The 21,122-nt window shown below is 33.1% G+C and overlaps 1 protein-coding gene across 2 annotated transcripts; it reads right to left on the bottom strand.

Annotated features, from left to right (window-relative positions):
• Window positions 1-3,699: 3,699 nt before the first annotated feature.
• Window positions 3,700-17,040, bottom strand: LOC133880169 (3-hydroxyisobutyryl-CoA hydrolase 1-like). Of its 2 annotated transcripts, none has more exons than XM_062319064.1 (16): window positions 16,826-17,040; window positions 16,316-16,396; window positions 14,694-14,762; window positions 13,840-13,903; window positions 13,506-13,585; window positions 13,273-13,356; window positions 10,651-10,735; window positions 9,813-9,898; window positions 8,016-8,137; window positions 7,198-7,258; window positions 6,918-7,016; window positions 5,812-5,913; window positions 5,689-5,730; window positions 5,019-5,165; window positions 4,055-4,097; window positions 3,700-3,917 (listed from the first exon to the last, which is right to left on the bottom strand). In XM_062319064.1, the coding sequence occupies exons 1-14, from the start codon at window positions 16,862-16,864 to the stop codon at window positions 5,028-5,030; spliced, it is 1,152 nt and encodes a 383-aa protein (XP_062175048.1). In that variant the 5' UTR covers window positions 16,865-17,040; the 3' UTR covers window positions 3,700-3,917; window positions 4,055-4,097; window positions 5,019-5,027. The 2 variants fall into 2 exon arrangements, with proteins under 2 accessions (XP_062175048.1, XP_062175047.1); XM_062319063.1 differs by having other exon boundaries at window positions 3,700-3,914.
• Between the last annotated feature and the right edge of the window lie 4,082 nt (window positions 17,041-21,122).

The raw sequence follows: 21,122 nt of genomic DNA, 5'->3' as shown, positions 1-21,122 counted from the left end.
CAAAGACATTTAGAGATAACAAATTATCATTTATTTATCTTCTGAAAACGTCATTCTGCACCAATACATGCCCCCGATTGAAAGTGATCATATATATATATATATAAGAACAAACCCTCCCCTCCTTTTTCTTTAACATTTTACTTTGGTTTTTCAAGAACTTCTCTAGCTGGTTAGGTTGCTTAATTTGCAAGTTGAAGTTAATATTAGATAGTGTTTAATTAGGCTAGCTAATTAAATGGGTCAACATCTGTGTTTTGTAATTTGATTGTGACTGGTAATTGGGTCAACGGGTATCTTAGTTGAACCATATATATTCATTCGTTACTCTTTGTTGACTATATATATATATATAATACCTTTCAAATTACTTAAAGTTATCCTTCTTAATTTGTCCCATCTATCAAAGCATCGGCTGACAATGGACGTACGCTTATAGATTCAACATTAGTTCAATTGTTATACAAACAAAGATTAATTAGACGGCCACATATGTATTTCTTGTCTCATATGTGTTAATAATCCAAAGAACAATTTCATTGAATTTAATTAGGGCACGATTAATAAAAAGGCTAACTCAATTGAAAGAGCAACCTGTTTCTAAGACAGTTGCTGCACGCAGTGGGGAGCCAAGATTTTGGATAAGGGAGTCAAGATTTTTTTTTTTTTTTTTTTTTTTTTTTAATTTTATGAATAAAAAAAATTAAATTTGGAAAAAAAAAATTATTAAAATTATTAAAAAAATATAACTAATGCAATATATAAATAATTCAGCAAAATTTAATTATTTTTTAAAACATATAAATTTAGCTTACAATTTATTTTGTCACGTCTTGCGTTAATTAATCAGTTGTTCTAAACCACTCTTCATACATTGAGATCGCTGCATGATTTTTTCATTGTTGATAGTCTTGAATATTCCATTATCAAATAATTACAATTATATATTTTATACAATTAAAATATCAAACAAAAATTATATATATTCACAAACAATTAAATATGAAAAACAATTATGAAAAATAAAAGCAATCCAAATTTAAAAAAAAATAAATAATAAATAACAATAACAATAATAATAATAATTTAAAAGAGCAAATGAGAGAAGAACGATTTTTTTTTTGTGGGGGGGGGGGGAGGAATATATTCGGTGCCTTCGCTGCCTTGTCACTTCTTTGTTTCACAAATGAAAGAAGAACAAATTTTAAAAAGAAAGGTCATGTCTTGACAATCTTGTTAAAGGTGCAGAGTCAATTGTGCAGTGCAAAGTTCTTTCTTACTTATGTTATACAGTGCGTTTTGAAAAGAAAAGAAAAAATATGTTTGGATCGTCTTCAACCTTGGTCTCTTGTTCAACTTCTATAATTTTTCTAACCTAATTACAAAAATGCCTTGAAGGCTTGAGTTCTGAAAATAAAAGAAAATCACAGTGGATGGTTGGAAATTTGCCTCCTAATGAGTTTCGGAGGGTGGGCAACTGTAGCATAGGTAAAAATTTTACAATGACTAAGGAAAAAAAAATAAAAAATTATTGGAGTTGAGAGGGGTATTTGACTCCCCTCGACCCCCCCCTCCATCCGCCCATGGCTACAGGTAGAACACTAGAACTAAAAGGTTATTACGTGGTTAACAATCAGCCAACAACTACCAAAATCCATCTCCCGAGTACCTCGGATAAAAATAGACACAAAACTCCCAAAAAAAAGAAAAAGAAAAAAAAGAAATAAAGAGTAGGCCTTTCGTGACTCATAATATTTTTGATTGAATCTCTTTCTTAGAATTCATTACTGATCGATTTAAGCATTGAAAGCTTCTCGATGATCTCTTTCGAATAGGCATCATTCATTTCTTGTGGTCTTTTCTTATTTCGCAAGTAACCACCGTTCAATTCGACCATGCAAAAATATGCATCAACATTACAAAAAGTATGATGGATTGGAAGAAAATGATGGAAAATTGGAAATCCTCACTTACACAAAATAAAATAAAATAACTATAGAGGTAAAAAGAGGAAAAAAAAAAAAAAAAACTTTATTCATATATGTATAATTCCTCAGCCTCACTCACTTTGATAATAATTTGCACCAGTGTACTACAATGACTTTGCAGCCTTATATAGTTATATATACACAAATATTTCTTTTTAATTTTCCTTTTCTTTTTCTCGTTTTTTTTTAATATACTTAAAAATATTACTTAATTTAATTACGACCAATCTCAGGCCATGCCGAGGTTGATGTCAGACTCGGGCTATTTATTTCTACATGGCCAGGCCATCTATTAGATTCGCATTCACTGCTTTGCCAGAAAGCTGGGCCCAGTTATTGGATTTTAGTATGGGCCTAGGGAAGGCTTTACATGCCTTGGTCATCTACTCCACGCTTTTCTATATAGAAATTAGGAGTATACATGTAGTTGTAGATGCGATTGTTTGTAATATTTGTAGCCGCATTCACAAAATATAGATACCATTGTAATATACCTGCATCATGTTTTTACTAACCGCACTTACAAGGTTATTGCGATTATTAAATGCGGTTATTATTCGCTCTTTGCATATTAGGTAATGGGCCTTTTGACATATTTTAGTATTTTGAGTATTTTTTAAGTCTTTATTAGGGCATGTTTTTAACGATTTTAAAAATGATTTAGACCAATTTTTCGTGTTTTAAGCTTGTTTTAATTTTTAGTGCTACACAAGAAAGCATCACACCAAATTAAACCAATGTAAACATAACCTATACCCAATCCAAAACGACTTCGTGTTGGTGAATTATTAAAATTAAATATAATTTATATATAATATATAAATGGTATGGATGTGGTTAATAACTGCACTGTATGCCCTAAAACTATTATCTGTGTCCGCATTATGGATAACGGTTTTTACTAACCGTATCCGCATGTGCAGATAGCGGATTGTTTCGAATAGCGGATGCGAGTAGTTAATATCCGCCCACATGTATACCCCTAATAAAAATTATACTCGTTAATATGTATGCAACTTGTGGGATGGTAATGCTACTGGTACGAGGCTCCATTTGTTTTGGCGTAATATAATTTTTGAAAAATATGCTTTGTATTTTTCATTGCTTCCTATGTAGAATTAACTTGGAAAATGAATTCTAAAAAAATAAAAAAAATAAAAAAAAAACCCATAGGGTCTAGCAGAGGCCAGAACAGTATTCTTGCATTGGTCCAGCAATTTGAAAATGTTAATCTCAAATTCGAATAATGGTTTACATTTTAACAAATGAAAACCATATTACAGAAATTAAAGAAGCTTTTTCAGTCAAACAGAAAAAAAATAAAATAAAAAATTGTCGCACCAAACATTAGAAAATACGAAAAATATTTTTCGCCAAAACAAACGGATCCCTAAAACCGTAAACCATTTTTCTGAGTTTGATCTTCTCCTTATCAAATCGCTAGAGTTCGCCGGACCACTGCCGAAAATCGCCGACCCTTTTTCACCGTCACTCATTTTCCATACGAACCAAACGCAAAAAAATATTTTACGTCAAAACAAACGGAGCCTAACATTTGAAAAGAGTAAGGGTACGAGTGGTAAGCAGAATAACTATTCTATTAAGAAAATGAACAGCTATTACCGGAAGAAATGGAATTAGTGGAACCCAAAGGCGCCCCAACAACAACAAAGACCTAGCAGAATGGCCAACAAGCATAAGCCAAACAAACTTAACATGAATTTTGCTGACATGCATTTTATTAGGATTCCAAAAGTGTAATGATTTTATTCATCTTGACACATCAAAGCTTTGCAATGGCTGACAAAGGCAAGTTGGATCTTGCAGGGAGCTTTAAATCTTCCCACTCTTCAGCATCCACCATAGACAAGTACGACTCAACCATATCATTGGTAACAAACTCCAATCTAGAGGGTTCCTACAATCCTACTGAACGAAAATCCAGAAAGAAGGAAACCGAAGATGAAAATTAGCCAAAGAAGGAAATCTATATTTATGGAAAACATTGAGAGACTATATATAAAGTCTCTAAAATGCAAAGATACAGAATCAGAATGTCGGTTTACCTTTGGGTTCCCATCCTTTTCCAACAGTATACCTCTATAGCCCCTGCATTAAAAGGTAAGGTCTTAAAATCATCCACAAAAGTTAAGGTTTGCCAATCTCTTATGACAGGTCTCCTAATATTTTGTCTAAAGAATTAGACCTTTTTTTAAATGAAATTTTGCATGTCCTCAATATTCAACCACTTTGAATATATTTGTTAATGTGTTTTTGAAGGTTTCTGTTTTTGTATTTTTGTTTAAAAAAATATTATGATGTGACATAAAATTGAAAATTGTTTTTAGAAATGTTTTTTAAATGGGACCATGTGTCCTTTGAGAATATGTTTTCTTAAAAAGTGTTTTCTACGAGGTCTTCCTTTAAGAAAATGTTTTCTATAGTGTCCACATGCTTATGCTTATGTTTAAAAACCCAAACAAATGTAGAACTCTACTTATACAAAATAAAAAATTAAGAGGGGAAAAAAAGAAAAAAGAAAAAAAGAAGCCTGTCAGAGTCGCTGCACAGTCAACCAACAAGCAAGGCCACCCCTCCTCTACTTCGGGTGGCCATACAGCCATCCTTCTTTTTTTTTTTTTCTTTTTTTAATGTTAAATTATTTAATTTTTTTAAATAACAAGTTAACTCTGATATCTACAAAAGTTAAACACAAGTTTTGTCAAAATATTCCTACAAAAATAAGACATTTTTATAAAAAATGTTTCATGTTAGAAGTGTTTTGTGTTTAGAATTGTTTATTAATTAATGTCTTGAGAACAAAAAACATAAGACATAAAGCATGTGCTCGAACAAATTTGGATTATCTACTTTAACTGTAGTTTATATATATATAAACAAGATTAAGAAGAATCTTAAATATCACAGACTCCATATTGCACTTTATCCTAGACCTCTATAATATAAGAAATGACTTAATATCACTTAGTAAGAAATCAAAAGTGAAACAATTTCCCCTTTATCACCTACCTTGATACACTAAAGCTTCGCAATGGCATATGTAGGCAGTTTGGATCTTACAGGAAGCTTTAAATCTTCCCACACTTCGTCATCCACCATAGAGAAGTACGAGTCCACCATATCATCACTAATAAGCTCCAATTTAGAGGGCTCCCACTGGGAATGAAAAACCAAAAATAAGGAAACCAAGGATGGAAATAACCAAATAAGCCTACGGAAATTATATTTATAAACATTGTTGTGCAATTGTTGTATAAAAGTTGTGCAACTAACATATCTCTATTTATAAAAACCATTGAGAATGGATAATCTAAATAAAAACCATTTTCATTTACGCCTCCAAACTTTAAAAGTGACACCATGACCCCGCATACTACATCACATGTCAGATTAGACACCTTCACGTTTTTCTCCCCAAAAAAGGGTGGCCCTTTTCATATTAGCCCCCTTAATTTTATTTACCTTTTTTTTTTTTCAAATGTTTTTTTTTAATAACTTTAAGGGTATTTTGGGGAGAAAAACACAAAAGAGTCAAATTTTACACAAGGTGGTAGTATGGGAGGCCCGATGTTACTTTTTAAACTTTAGATGCGTAAATAAAAATGCAGTGGTAATTCTGGGACGACTACAATATATTTTCCTCAAAATATAAAGATTCAGAAACAGAATGTTCGTTTACCTTTGGTTTCTTGTCCTTATCCAAGAGTAAAGCTCTACAGCCCTACATTAAAAGGGCAAGGTCTTAAAATCATCTACAAAGGAAGAAATTAGGAGAAGAAAAATGTTTGAGTAAGCTGAAAACCTCAAAGAAATCCTTGCTGACTTCTCCTCGCATGACATGACAAACCATTCTATACTCACGGACAAGGCATTGACCAACACCTTGAAGCCTTCCTTGTCTGATCTGTTTGCAAGAAGAGAACCAACATTTAAGTCAGAAAAGTTTCAGCAGATTTAGACAACTTCTTCATCAGATGATTGCTTTGTTCTGCCTTTACTTATAAAAATATCAGGGGAACTCAGTTTCTTAGCTTTTTTTAGATGGTATGGGTATGCAACAAACAAACGACTATTTTTTCATTATTTATTACAGTTCTACGCAAATGTTCCATTTTTTTATGTTCAAAAGGGCCGTACATTTATCTAGATCTAGGTGTATCATATTTCTTTGGGAAAAATACAAAACCAATTTATTTGGTTGCACCGATTTGCAATAAACCTTAGGGTTTAAAAAACAACTTAAAACTCCCAGTAGTAAGCATAAGTGGCAAATACCTTCCCGCACTGAACTTCTGTTTGTAATTTTGGCCTAAACCGTTAATATGCCACACCAGTATCAAAAACAATAAGACGTGTCTCGTTTGATAAAAAATAAACAGATTTTTTTTTTTTTTTTTTTAAAAAAAAAAAAGGGAAGGGGGAGACGGAGAGGAGGTTGGGGGGGGGGGGGGGGGGGGGTGTAAGGTGGTTGGCCACCCCCACATTGGCCAGAGAGGGTGGCCAAACAACCCCATGACCTTGTGGGTGGTTCGGCCGACGGCCACCCCTTTGGCCAATTTGGGGGTGGTCCAACCACCCCCAAACATTTGGCCTTTTCTTTATATTTATATTTATAATTTTTTATCAAACGGGACACGTTATTATTAATGCTAATGTGGCACATTGACAGTTTCCGTCAGAATTACAAACAGAAGTTTGACATGGAGAGTTATTTGCCATTAATGCTTACCACAAAAAGTTTTAAGTCATTTTTAAAACCCTAAGGAGCTTATTGCAAATCGGTGCAACCACATAGACTGGTTTTGTATTTTTACCTATTTCTTTTATAGTGGTAACCACACAACAAAGCAATCTTTAACACTTAAATATTGAATGAAACGACAATACTAAGGCTTTCTATTCCCTTACTGATCTCAGAGAAATTTTGAGGCTCATTGGAGATGCCCCCTTCAGTGACTGAATTGTCGCAGAGATCCAATCATCCTTTGTATTCAAGGCCTCTCTCTCCTACAATAGCAAGCATAAGGATATGGTCAGGTAAATGGTTAAATTCTATCTATGCACACCAAAAACACCCAAAGAAAAAGACCAGTACTCAAAGCACAAGCAAACTTTCCGTAAGACACCTAACAAAGAGGATATGAAATTCAGTTTCTGAACATGGAAACAATCCATATCAATAACTTACAAGGGCAGATAAAATTTCTTCAACTGTTCTTCGAGAGAAGCACCTATCAATGACATCCAATCTGTAACAATATAGATATAGCCACGAAAAATGAGGATCTTGAGCTTATAAAAATAAAAAATCAAAAGTTCGAGGATCTTGGATGGTGGAAAGATAGGCAGCTTAACACAAATGATTTTAATGAACCTTTCCAGCATTTAATCTTTGAGATGTAGTTCCTTTATATTTATGTATGTTACATCGTTGTATTATAAGATGATACAAACAAGTGAACAACCGATTAATTCGATAGAGCTTTTTTCATTTGAGGCATAGCAAATTAAATATCTAAGAGATAAGTAGTAAGCCTTACATACTTAATGTCGAAGTACCTCGTATAAGTACTTATTTTGGCCTTCCCAACTTAAGTTGCACGTTAATGAAATCATATTTATTCATGCATGCAAAACACAGGTACAAAAATAAGTACAGATTAAAACAAAAGATTAATACAAGCCCCACAATTAAAGCTTAACATGGATAAACAAAATGCATTATTGCATTTCAACCTAATTTACATGGGGGGCCTATCATTAGATAGAAAAACAGGGGGGTTGAGAGATCCCGTGAGGAGGGGGGGGGGGCTATTTTTTGCTGACAATTTTAGTCGGTGACAATATAGAGTTCACTTAGAGCAGTTAACTTCATGATTGACTAAAATTGCCACCACAATTGTTAAAAATCCTTGGCATACATGGAATACAGTTATATGAACAAAAACAATAAAGGCCATTTAATTAGAACTAAAACAAATAACATTAATTCAACGCAGAAATTACCTGCGATATGCACTTTGCTCTTTCAAATAAGGTTTCTGTGAGTATTCATCAATAATTGCAGAAATGATGGGTGGATCACTTGAATCTAGCTTGTGCAGTGCTTCTTCCAACAAAGACAATCTCTGTCCAATAACTAAAACTCATAAGAAGGCATTCAAATGGCCTAACTATCATGATTAAAGGACAAAGGCTTTAATAAGTCAAGGCAGAGAAACATAGAGGTGAGGACTACACATTTAGCGCATTTCATGTTAAGGGCATAATCAACAAAAGATTCTTAAGGACAATTATCAAACAGCAAGTAGGGATAATAAGTATATCCTAAAGTTAAAAAATTCATTATCTACTTTCAGCAAATATGAAAGATTTTTGAATAAATAAGTTTCATTTTCCATGCAATATTATTGTATTTTATATCCTTCCATGACTGCAGATTTAACTTTAAATTTTATCAAATGAAACATCAATTTGACTTCTACAAATGACCATTACTGATATTTAAATATGAAAGATGCATGCCACCGTTAACAGAAGCGAATACCTGAAAACTTGAAACTATGTTAAATACAAATATGTTGCATACACACACATACACAACTATAAGAAGTCTCTTACATGCATGCAGCAGTTTGCATCATCCCCCCTTTTCTGGGACAAAGTTGCCCACATTATAGGTAATAGTAAAATGATTTTCTCTTCCTCAATCATAGTAATGGGTTTCTTCTTCAACCAACTCACCAACCCCCACTAATCTTCTGCACTCACCATGCAAACTCAGTTCCCTTTGTCCTTTTAACTTCAGGCTCTACGCGTATAAAATGTGTTTGAGGAGGTTTTCTTTGAAAATTAGGTTCAGCTTGAGACTCTAAAAGGATGGGCAGGGTTTGTGGGACTTTGCAAGAACCTTAGAGATAACACTTGCCACCATTACCAGCTAAAATGCACAATGGAATATGACGTCATTTACTGTTCAACCATTTTCAACATTGTGCCTCTTACCTAGCAGCACTTCTTACAATATAAAGAGATCAACGAGAAATCAAGAAAATTTTCAATTAGAAACTTACATGTAATTGTAAAAGGATGAAATAAAGTGAAACCAGAAAAGAAATGGAGAGAATAGATTGGGGGGAACTGGAGTGAGGGAATGTCGCAAACTGGAGGCCTGGTTGTGGCTTTTTGAAGTGATGTTACTGTTGAGAAACAGGAAGAGAGAGAAAGGGCTGGAGTAGAGAAAGTCGTTTTCTTTGTTATTATTTTCTTGGTAAGTTATGCATGCACGAAATGGGTCTCAAACCCATGACTTCAGCATCTCCACTGTTCTTTTTCTTTTTCTTTTTTTATAACTTATAAGTACCATCTCCACTGTTCTTACAGAGAAGAGGTGGTGCCATTTACACTAGAGCACATTCGCGAATTTGCTTTCCAGTGTTTTTGATTAATGACTTAATCAGCCTCACCTTTAATGAGAAAGAAGGGGCACTTTTGTCCTAGAAAATTGTGGCACGTAAATGTATGTATAATATTTATCACAAATTTACTTCTCACCTAAATAACATAAAAAAAAAAAAAAAGAAGAAGAAGAAGAAGAAGAAGAAAAAAAAGGAAAGGAAAAACTTAGACAGGAAACTTAGTCCACGAAAAACCACAATCAATCATGCCAGCAAAACCATGCCAATGCATGATACTGTTTCCAACAAGCACTATTCCTCAACCAAACAAGGTGATGTTTTTTCTTCATTAGAACTTTGTGCACTATATCTAAAATCTAATAATTAAAGTAGGATGAAATACTACCGCCGAGGGGACAAAGTGAGTTGCAAGGCCACATGCAAGCATTTCAGCACCATCCAACCTAGTGCCCGTAAGACCAACATATTCTCCTGCCAAAGGTTTAGTAATATAATGAATATTCAATTACAAATGAGATCAAAATCTATAACTTCATGACAGTGGCTAAAACAATCAAAACAACATGAAACTTTCATATAAATCAAATATAACATATACATGCAAATGAAGAAGAGGATGGGAGAGAAAACACTCGAGTTCATTCGGATTGCAAGTCAAAGCACCTGTTATTCTGTTGATAATTATGGAAGAATTATGAAACTTTGAGTTTTCTAGAAGATTACTTGCATAGTAGGCTGAATCAGTGCCCATGATGGTCTGTTGCACCTATGCTCATTGTAAGATTTTATTTATTAAAAATATTAGTCCCCAGTTTCTTTGTTTCTTCAACTTTTAGTGAGATGTAACCACCCATTTGAGTACTTGATCCCAATTTTTGTCCTTTTTTTTCTTTCTTTCTTTTTTTTCCTCTTTTGTGCTAGGAATTGATAAATTGATCCCTATAACCAAATACTTTAATTCCCAATGAAACTCCCAAGCTGCAGATTATGCATCTCTCTCTTTCAAGTCCTATACCAAGTAAATATAATTCTCACACCAAGGCTACTAGTTTGCAGTAGTATAAGTCATTCATCTACAAATAGGAATTGAACTACTCACGAAAATGATCTACTAAAGAAATAAGCTGACTAAAATCCTACGAACTACTGATGAAATTAAACTTCACCTCCTTGTTTAAGGAATAAAGAGTTAGTACATAGATCAAGAATGTAAATGGCATTACCAAAGAATCCAGGCAGTCTTGACAAGTAATAAGAGGCACCTACATCTGGGAAGAGTCCCAAAGCTGTTTCCGGCATTGCAAAGACCTGCAACAAGTCCAGTATCAGAATACATTTTAACCAAAGAAAGCTAGAGCTAGTAAATCTAAAAGAATACTCCTCAAAAAAATAGAAAAAGGTGAGAGCAGTTCATTTTTTTTTTAAAAAAAAAAATGTAAATACAACTCATGTACTAATACGGGATTGAACATGTGATCTCACCCTCCACTATCAATTGTTTGTAGTGAGAGAAGATGCCATTTGGTCCAAAGACCCTGGCAAAAGAAATAAAATCTTGAACTTCTAAATTTAGAGATTTTTAGAGAAATCAAGAACTATTACCATTTTCATAGATTAACTGAACCCAACTCAATAATACATGATCTTTCAATTATATTTATTTCCATCAAGAACGTTAAAATGGGAAACAAATAGTTCAGATGGCACCTCATTCCCCCATAAGTACAAGGTGAAAAGTGAGGTTGTGGGTTTTAAGACACTAGATGTGTGTATAACATGCCAATCAAAAGAAAAAAAACAAACGCAGATCAGCATTGACTCATTTTCAGTAAATTGTCATTTATTTGAATTCCCACAATGACATAGGTTAGAAAACAGCACCATGGAACCCACCAACAATAAACAGCATGCATAAACCAAAATACATACCATTTTGAGATGGATGAATCAAACCAATTCAATTGATAGCATTGACATAGAAAAGGGGAAAGAAAACTGCAAACGCAAGTTGTTGAAAGATTAAGCTACAAAATCTCTAGCTCCTCAAACATTTTCCAACTCAAAATTTTCAACTATAAAGATAAAACTTAAAGAAATCTATAATCACCACAGCCCAAGGAAAGGCTAATTCATTTATGGACCTTTTCCCTATCAGTAAAATATGTCCATACAAACACCTCATAAAATTTTCCAATTCTTTAAGTTGGAGACGAGGCAATATCCTTGGGTGGATCAGTGGTGAATTCTTATGAACTACATCATGAGCAAATTCCAACACTTGGAACCATGTTTAAGAATTCGTGAAAAGCACGGTTGAGGCCTACCAGTGGCTTTCTGTACGCACAATGTTTTTAAAGAAGATTCGTAAAGTGCCCATTTGATCTCTTGAAAAAATGGATTGCCTCCTAAAAGGACAGTCATCTGCAAGTCAACTCCCCACATTCTACATGATCTATTGATACACCATTTTTCATTGAGCATTATCTGGCAACTTTTCACACGTGGATACAATGTAGAATTATTAGCCCCAAATGTTTGGAGTTGCATTGGGATGCTACAATTTAGAGTATGCAGAAACAAAAAGGAGCTATGTAAAACCAAATTGAAGAACATTTTAACGAAATTCAAAACAAAGTGCTGTAGTGAAAACATCCAGTTCATACATTACAATTTTTTTTTCTTGACTCAGAGAAACAGTCCATGAGATAGGAAGCAAGATTGCTTAAAGTACCCAAAATAAATAATAACAAAATCCAAAACAAAGTGCTGTAGTGAAAACATCCAGTTCATACATTACAATTTTTTTTTTCCTTGACTCAGAGAAACAGTCCATGAGATAGGAAGCAAGATTGCTTAAAGTACCCAAAATAAATAATAACAAAATTCAAAACAAAGTGCTGTAGTGAAAACATCCAGTTCATACATTACAATTTTTTTTTTCCTTGACTCAGAGAAACAGTCCATGAGATAGGAAGCAAGATTGCTTAAAGTACCCAAAATAAATAATAACAAAATTCAAAACAAAGTGCTGTAGTGAAAACATCCAGTTCATACATTACAATTTTTTTTTTCCTTGACTCAGAGAAACAGTCCATGAGATAGATAGGAAGCAAGATTGCTTAAAGTACCCAAAATAAATAACAAAAAAAAAGGGTTTTTTTTCAACACCCACATTGTTTATCAGATAACTTTCTTGTCTCTTAAATGCAATAGCAACAATTGTACTAGCAATTATACATTTAGTTCACTTTTATTTTTGTTACAAGTGATTTAAAAAGAATGTTTGCAGTTAGTAAGCAACAATTAAGATGAAAACTGGGTTTTTTTTTGGGGGCGCGGGGGGGGGGGGAGGGGTTGGAAATTGAAAACCATGAGATAGACAAACATAATCCAGACATTCAGAACAGACAATCATCAAATAGAATTGGCCATAATAATGAAAAGACAATGTCAGTGTCTTAAATCACAGAAAATTGTGCAATTCATAATAAAATTCACCATTATCGAAAGAAAAAAAATATATTAGAGCGCACGCAAAGGGCTTTGAAGATTGCGAGAAATCGGTGGAACAACTTAAATCCATTATGCTCAAATCCCTTTTATGCATGGAAGGCGGTGTTTAGTAGTCCTGATTTTTCTAGCTTCACGGAATTTTTAGAATTTTGTTCTTTTTTTTTTCTCCATTGTAGGGGATTTATCCTCTATACTCCATGTGTACATAGGTTGAGCCCCCTCTATGCTTTTTATAAGATTGATTTACTTATATAAAAAAAAAAAAAAAATCACCTCTACAAGGTGAAGTAAAACTCTATATAACTTTAAACTAGAGATAAAGAGACAAATACCGAGTTCTCTGTTGCAACCCGGAATCTACCATGTATCGAAGCGCCAGCCCCACCTCCCATGACAATTCCATTAAGAATTGAAACCTTCACCAATTTCACATGCTAATGGTTAAGAAAGAATATATACATGCAGAACATAGATGCAAAACTTAACTTGACCAAGAATGCTACCACTCTAAAAAGTCATTATAAAAGATACATTAAAATTTACACTTCATGGCAAACTGGGTCACCTGGGTTTTACGATATGTGGCCATAATGTAATTTAAGATGAACTCCTTGCAAAAAAAATGTGCACCTAATCTCCAGTCACCTAATACATACAAATATGAAAGAACAATATTATATGCTTTGCATTCATTTCCTTCACGTCTTACAACATAAATTATTGACATTTACATAAATCAAGCATATTCTAAAGAATAGAATCTAGAAGAAGAAGAAGAAGAAGATGAAGAAAATGCTTCCATATTAACTGAGGTTGAACCTTATCAAAAGTTGTAGGTCATCAATATTCTAAATGTTAAGGATCAGTGTGGTCCATTAAGCAATAAAAAGAACATATACCTTCAATAATATCACGAACAACAGCTGCAACATCACCACCAGCACAAAATGCTCTTCCCTTTCCCTACAAAATCAGGACAACAGAAGAGTCATAAAGATTGCATTCTCAGTGAAGCTGAAACGATAGGTTGCACGTCCAATTTTTAAATTATGACAAGGATCAGTTAAACAAAGTAAAATACCAATCTTACATGAATGGATGAGAAACATTCTTAAAAATCCTGCAAATGAACAACCTTTACAAGCTATATGAATGAAACCAACAAATTGGATGACTATTAGGTTCTTCAAGTCTTGCAAGTAAACAACCTTAAGAAGGTGGCTTTTTCAAACAAGTTTGCGCACAGGACTAAAGCAGTCAATCAATTTTCTTTAGCCAAAATCAAATCAAATTACTTTTCGGCACTCACTACAATGCTGGGCTTGTATTTCAAACCAACAGCTACAACTAGGGGTTAACTTTACAACACAATCCTTAAAAGAGTTGGTAGAAATACATACCAAAAAAAAACCGTCACAATAATACATTAAAAGAATCTTAAGACTGACACATATCCACATATATATGGGACATGTTAGACATCTATCCCCTAACCATCTCCTACCCATCTCCATACAATCAAGTTTCAAATCCACCATTGGATCTGTGGGACCCAATGTGGATTTGAAATTGAGATGGGTAGGGGATGAATGTGTATCATTTTTCATGCATGAAACATATGCTCCAGAAAAATGATATCCATTATACAGATTTTAAATTAACATCCTCTAAGATGCAACTGAATTTCTTTATGGTTTATTTACAATACAACTTGAAGATAAGACTTGAAGACTGTATTTTAGAAGGAGAGTACCTTGACGATTACCAACTTGACATTAGAATCCTCCTCGTAGGCAACAAAAAGTTCCAGTAGCCGAGAAATCTATAATTTGAAAAGGAAAAAAAAAAAATGAAGAAGAAAAAAGAAAGAAAGAAAGATAGAACAATTAAACTCTAGTTCCAGATTTCATGTTATAGCAAATTGGTTACTTCATTTACACCATCCCATTCATGCACATGTATTTATGCATTTTAAATAGGTATGTATAACATTATCTTAAACAAAGCAGAATATCATGACCAGTAACAGCAATGAGAGAAACCACATAAGAGGAACAAAAATGGAAAAAACTTCCCCAGATTCAATCGATGGTTAACATACAAGACAATTAAGAGAAGGACATATATATATATAAAAGAAAAAGAAAAAAACAGAAGAAAGTTGATCCACCAAAACGGACTAGAAATAGCAAATCATCCATATTCAAGAAAGAGTATTCAACGGATAAATCACTCCAATTCTGAAACAAGGAAGCAGCAACACAGAATGCAGATATATAAACTCATCAATGAGTCAAAATTATTAACTCAAAGTATTGGATACAAGCTTGGATAGGTATCCTATAATGCATGTTTCCCGATCTGTTGACCGAATCTGACAAACCCAACCAGGCTTATAACTTTGGCTCGCAACTTCGAAACCATGTGCTGAGATAAATGTCACCTACTGACCCCTTTCAAATCTTGCTTTTTGAAACTAATGCATAAACTGAACTAGAGAGTGAATAACTCTTAGCCAAATGAAATACAGTTACTTTTGCATCAGCCAGAAAGCTGAGCTTGTAGTTAATAAGAACAACTAGGGTTGGTAACCTAACATTGGTTCACGAGACAATCCTCAAAGGAATTGTGAGGAAGTACCCACTAAAAAGAACAATCTCCACAATGATGCATTATATATATATATTTCCTGAAGAAAAATAAATGCACAAAGTAATGCCATTCAACCAAGATATGCTTGAATGATTATTTAGAGGAAATTTTCCTGAAATGAAAGGATAACTGATGTTTTTAGAATAAACCACGCTCCAAGTTTCTTTGATTTCTTTTTTTTTTTTTCTTTTTTTATTCATACAGTTGCTATGAACACAGTATGGGATATATTTTTCTCCACCAGTTATGTTGATTAGGAGACATAAAAGCCTCAACCAAAAGAAGACCAAATGGACAGCAACCATATAATGAAGCTTGAAAGAAAAAAGGAAAGCAAAAGAAAAACCAGCAAATTCAAGTGGAACATTAAAAACCTGATTATGTGATTATTTATTCTTTTACATGTCATTAAGATCCTCAAAGAATAACATAGAAAGTGATTCAAGAAAACACGCTAATGTCACAATATTATAGTTATTTGTCCAAGAAAAGTAACAAATTTTTTAAAGGCTGTTTTGTAATCATAACTCAGATCAAGTAGCAAATAGTGGATATACACAAGAGGAAAGCGCTATGTAAAATGCTATAAGCCAAAAGCAAAATCTAAGCATAAGATTTGTTATACAAAAGACGCTTCGATGAAAAAATTAGCATTTTAAATCTCTAATACAGAGGATAATTCAAGAAAATACATCAAAGTATCCAATAATTTTTACGCCGTACCATTTGAAATGAAAGGGCATTCAATTGCCTAGGCCTATTCAACGTCAATATTCTCGCATACGACTTCTCTTCAATCAGAACCTGAAACATACAAAGTTAATCATGATAAATATGAAAGGAGGTTATTGCAAAATTCAAAAGTAATTTAACAATATCATGTAGTTTCAAAATAGTATTAATTCATGCTTTCAATCCGCTAATCAGCGTGAAATATCTTGATTTACAAATGGAGTTTCATCCAGTGATTGCAAAAGAAATGAACTGAAACGCTAATCCTCTGTTTGGTTGCCTAGAAAGAGTGAAAAGTAGAATAAACAAGTTTATCGATTGATTAAAATTTAAAGGTTGAAGATCTTAGTCTTGCTTCGAACGTACTAATTGATAGCTAAGCCTGTCATAAGCCCAATCAAAATGATGAAAAACCAAACCGAGCATGAAAATGAATTGAATTCCAGAACGTAGCGCGAGATTGAAAACTGAAAAGCTTGAAAATCGAAGAACCGGACGGACCTGATCCTCTTCGGGTTTGGTTGAATTGAGTGGAGCCATGGTTCTCTGCTTGTGAAGCTGTGTGTGTGAAATGACCTGCTGGTTCTTGATAAGCGCGGTGGCTTTCACCGTTGGGATCAAATTCGTGCCCGCGAGTAGTAGGCCTCTACAAACTGGACGGGTATATTCCCTCTGCAATTGTTATCCGCATAACCGCTTTCAAAAGCGATTATTTAACTGTTTAAGCGGAGGCAATTAGCAGTGATATTTGCTTTGCAATCAATAACTGCCTACCCTTGTAATACATATTACATTTTGGAATAATTATCTTTTTTCACCATAAACTATCGATTTATGTCATTTTACCCCCACGAACTATCACTTCGACCAAAAGAGAGCATCAAATTACTATTTTTACACACTTTGCCCCCTTCCGTCAGGAATCCTGTTAAGTTGGATGGAATATGCCATTTTTTTCCGTCAGGAATCCTGTATAAGCGGAGGCAATTAGTGGTTATATTTGTTTTGCAATCATTAACTGCCTACCCTTATAATACATATTATATTTTATATATCGAAAAAATATATGTATTAAGAATTTGTTTAAATTTAGTTATTTCGATTTGTAATATTTTGGTATATTTGGTTATTTGGATTTGTAATGGTTTTTATTTGAATTTGGATTTGTATTTGTATTTGTATTTGTATTTTTTTTTAATAGATATTTTAGATTTCTATTTAAATTTGTTAATTTTGTACCAATAGGTCCAAAAATTATAATTTTTTTTTTTTAAAAAAATAAAATCTGCCAAAAAACCGGCCCAAAGCCTAAATTAAAAAGCGGTTTTCAAACCGTCGATTATAAACATAATTACTGCTAACCGCCTAGGCAGAGGCAAAGGCGGTTACAATTGTTAAAATTCAATAACCGACTTAGGCGGTTGTATTAGCGGTTTTAGCCAATAACCATTAATCGTAATCGCTTGTACCACCCTAGCTGGGGTACATGATTATTTTGAAGGGATCAAAACTTTGTCACTTATAATGGCGACCTACGAGTCGACAGTCGCTACATTCGGCTCATTGATTTAGATTTTAGAGATACTCTTTTCTTTTCTTTTCTTTTTTTCAAGAAATGCTACGTTCACCCCAAGTTCATACTTTTAACTTGAAGAAATTTTTTTAAAGAGAAAAAAAATTAGAATTTTAACTTTTAACTATACATTTCTTTACATGAAAATTATTATTGAATTTTAAATAAATCACCATTAAATTTTGGACCAATGGTAATTTTCCCTATCACTTTAGAAAGTGTGCACTTTAGAATGCATATAAATTTTTTCTTTTGAGGAATGTTGCATTATTCAACAACTCAACAATAGTGTACTGCTTGACGAAAAATTCTATTCTAGTTTTGGGAGTGTTTCCCTCTCCTCAACCTTCCTCCGATGGTTGTTATTGTTACCCTATTTGAGGTTCGAGTAGGGTTGAAAGGTCTTTTGAGGGTCATGTCCCTACTTGCGTCCCCTTCAATGAAAGTTTGAGCAGGGTTGAAGGGTCTCAAAAGAGTCATGCCTCTACCCGTTCAAGTAGGGTTGATGGTCTCGCGAGGGTCATGCCCTTGCCCTTCCTTTGTTTTGGTTTCTATGCCACTTTGCCGGCCCTTTCTTGGCATTTCTCAAGGTATAGAGGATAGGTTTTTTTTTTTTTTTTTTTTTTGGTTATTTATCTCTAGCTTTGGAATCATTTATGGACTCATTCCTTACTTTCTGTCATTTTCGACACAGTTTCTTTCATTTGGATTTGTGGTTAAGGAGCCCGCCCATCTTAAATTTTTGTTCCTTTCTAATCCTTCTCCATTTTTTTTTTTATAAGTAATAAATTGGTTTTCATAAAAGCGTAAGGTGCCCCTAAATACACTGGAAATATACAAAAGAAAGCACCTAACTAGAAAGCGAAAAAGAAACAGCCCAAAAAAAGAAATATAAACCCAACAACCCTCAAACCCGAACCTTCAAGAAGCACACCCTACTACAACACGAGAGCCCTATTACAACACGTGAGGCTTGCCTATCCTATACCGAAAGGATGTGCTTGTATCACCAAATTCAAAATCTCCCTCCGAAGAAAGTCCTCTTCGAAGGCCTCCATAATCGCCAAGAACGAATCCTCGTTCACCCTGGAATCATCATCCTTTTCAACATACAAAAGGAGTGCCGAAGTCGATGAAGACACAACTATCTCTAAAAGCAAGATATGAGTAATTGAAGCTTTCATAGCCGGACTCGGGTTAAGAAAGCCCCGCCGAAGGAAGCCTTTCATCGAAGAAAAATTAAAATAGCATACTCTTTTTTTATTCCTCATTATTTATCTCAAATTTTTTTTTTTTTTTTTTTTTTTTTTTTTTTTTTTTTTGTGAGTCTCCTTTCCTTTTACCGTCTTTTCCATCTCTTTTCTCACTCTCACCAATTGAAAATTTTCACTCTCCTCTCAAACATTTTATTCCTTTCCTTTTGAAAATATAGCAATTAGAAAAATAAAAAAAAATAAAAATAAAAAAAGACAAATTTTTAAAAATACAAGCAATGTTCGATAAAGTTTTGCTAAACTCTTACCACTTCTCAAATGCTAAAAACTCTTCTCAAATAAGTTATCCAAACAGATTTTTAGATGTGGCCCTACCACTAACACACTTTTTAAAACACTAGATAGCTCTTCTCAAAACTCAAAACACTTTTAAAAAAATAAAACACAAGATTCTTCTCAAAAAATAATTACTATAAACTTCTGGTAGCTCCACAATACCGTGAATCCGCAATGGCCACTATGAACTTCCAATAGTCTTGCAATAACCGCTAGGCAGCTACCACAATGATGTGTAACCAACAATTTTTTTTTTTTATTTTTTATTTTTTTTTTATTATTTTTTTTTTATGTTGAGGGAAACACTCTTCAATTTTTTATTTTTCAAAGACACTTCTCAAAATTTTACCAAGCCAATTTTTATTTGTTGATTTCACATACAACACTTTTCTTTCTTCTTCTTCTTCTTCTTTTTTTTTTTTTTTTTTTTTTTTTTTTTTTTTAGCCCCCAGTGCCCCACTAAAGCATTTATGAATTTTTACCTTTTTCAAAACCCAAAACACTTTACCAAAGAGACCATGCATGATTGTTGGAAAGGCGTTTTAGCTTAGACATGAGACTTTTTTTTTTTTTTGATTAGAGCTTAGACATGAGACTAATAATAGAAACTTTCCCAGATTTTGGTGATGGTGAGTTCGACGATGGTCACCAAGAAGACTTTTACAATCAATGTGAGTTAAGCTCACGCAGATACTTGTTGTCACTCTTTTTATGGCATAGTACTTATTTTATATGTATCAAACATGCATATTTTATACTCAAATGCATGAATAATTTGCAAATATTGTGAACTCTATCTTTTGTGTAAATAGGGCGTTTTTAAATGGAATTTTTTATCGTGACAATAATGAAATTTCATTTTATGACATGGCTAGTTGTGTGGGAATGACAATCACGAACTTATTATTATATTGGCTGTGACTCGATAGTGCATGTTTACTTTTATGTGGTTGGTCTTGTATCTAATATTTGTTAGTGACCAGCACATTCATGTACAAGGGTTGTAGTTATGCTTTGTGACATTGTTAGTGGTATGAATAAATCGGGTTGGACTGACCCATATAACAGTAAGTTTAGTAGAGTTCTTTTTTCCCCTTTATCACCTTGATATACTAAGACTTCGTTTGGTTCGCAGAATAGATATTCCATTAAAAAAATAAATAATTATTACTGGGAATGAGAAATATTGGAATAAAATAATTATTCAAATTCCTTAATTTGGTGACAACACATATTACACAATTGGAATTGACTCAAAATTACTAAAAAAAATCCACATAATTTCTTATTTTTCAAAAAAAAAAAAAACTCAAATCTTAAAAAATAAATAAATAAATATTGGACCTTAGATTTGTGGGTGGCCAGATTTGATCTAAGTTCTTTTTTTTTTTCTTTTTTTCTTTTTTAAATTTGTTTTTAATTTTTGTTTTTAATATTTTAATATTTTGTTTTTTAATTTTTAATTTTTTTTTTTAAGTTTAGTTCGAAAAAATTAAAGAAAAAGATGGTTTTTTTTTTTTTTTTTTGGGAAAAAGGTTGTCTATTCCCTTAGGAATAACTATTCCTCTAAAAAATGAGAGAAATAACTATTCATCTTCATAAAGGAATAGTTATTCCCATAAAATAACTATTTAATAGGTTCCTACCAAATAAAAGAATAGTTATTTCAATAGAA

The sequence above is a fragment of the Alnus glutinosa genome, chromosome 10 (genome assembly GCF_958979055.1).
Source record: "Alnus glutinosa chromosome 10, dhAlnGlut1.1, whole genome shotgun sequence".
Taxonomy (NCBI): domain Eukaryota; kingdom Viridiplantae; phylum Streptophyta; class Magnoliopsida; order Fagales; family Betulaceae; genus Alnus; species Alnus glutinosa.
This window is presented reverse-complemented; position numbering and strand designations above follow the sequence as displayed.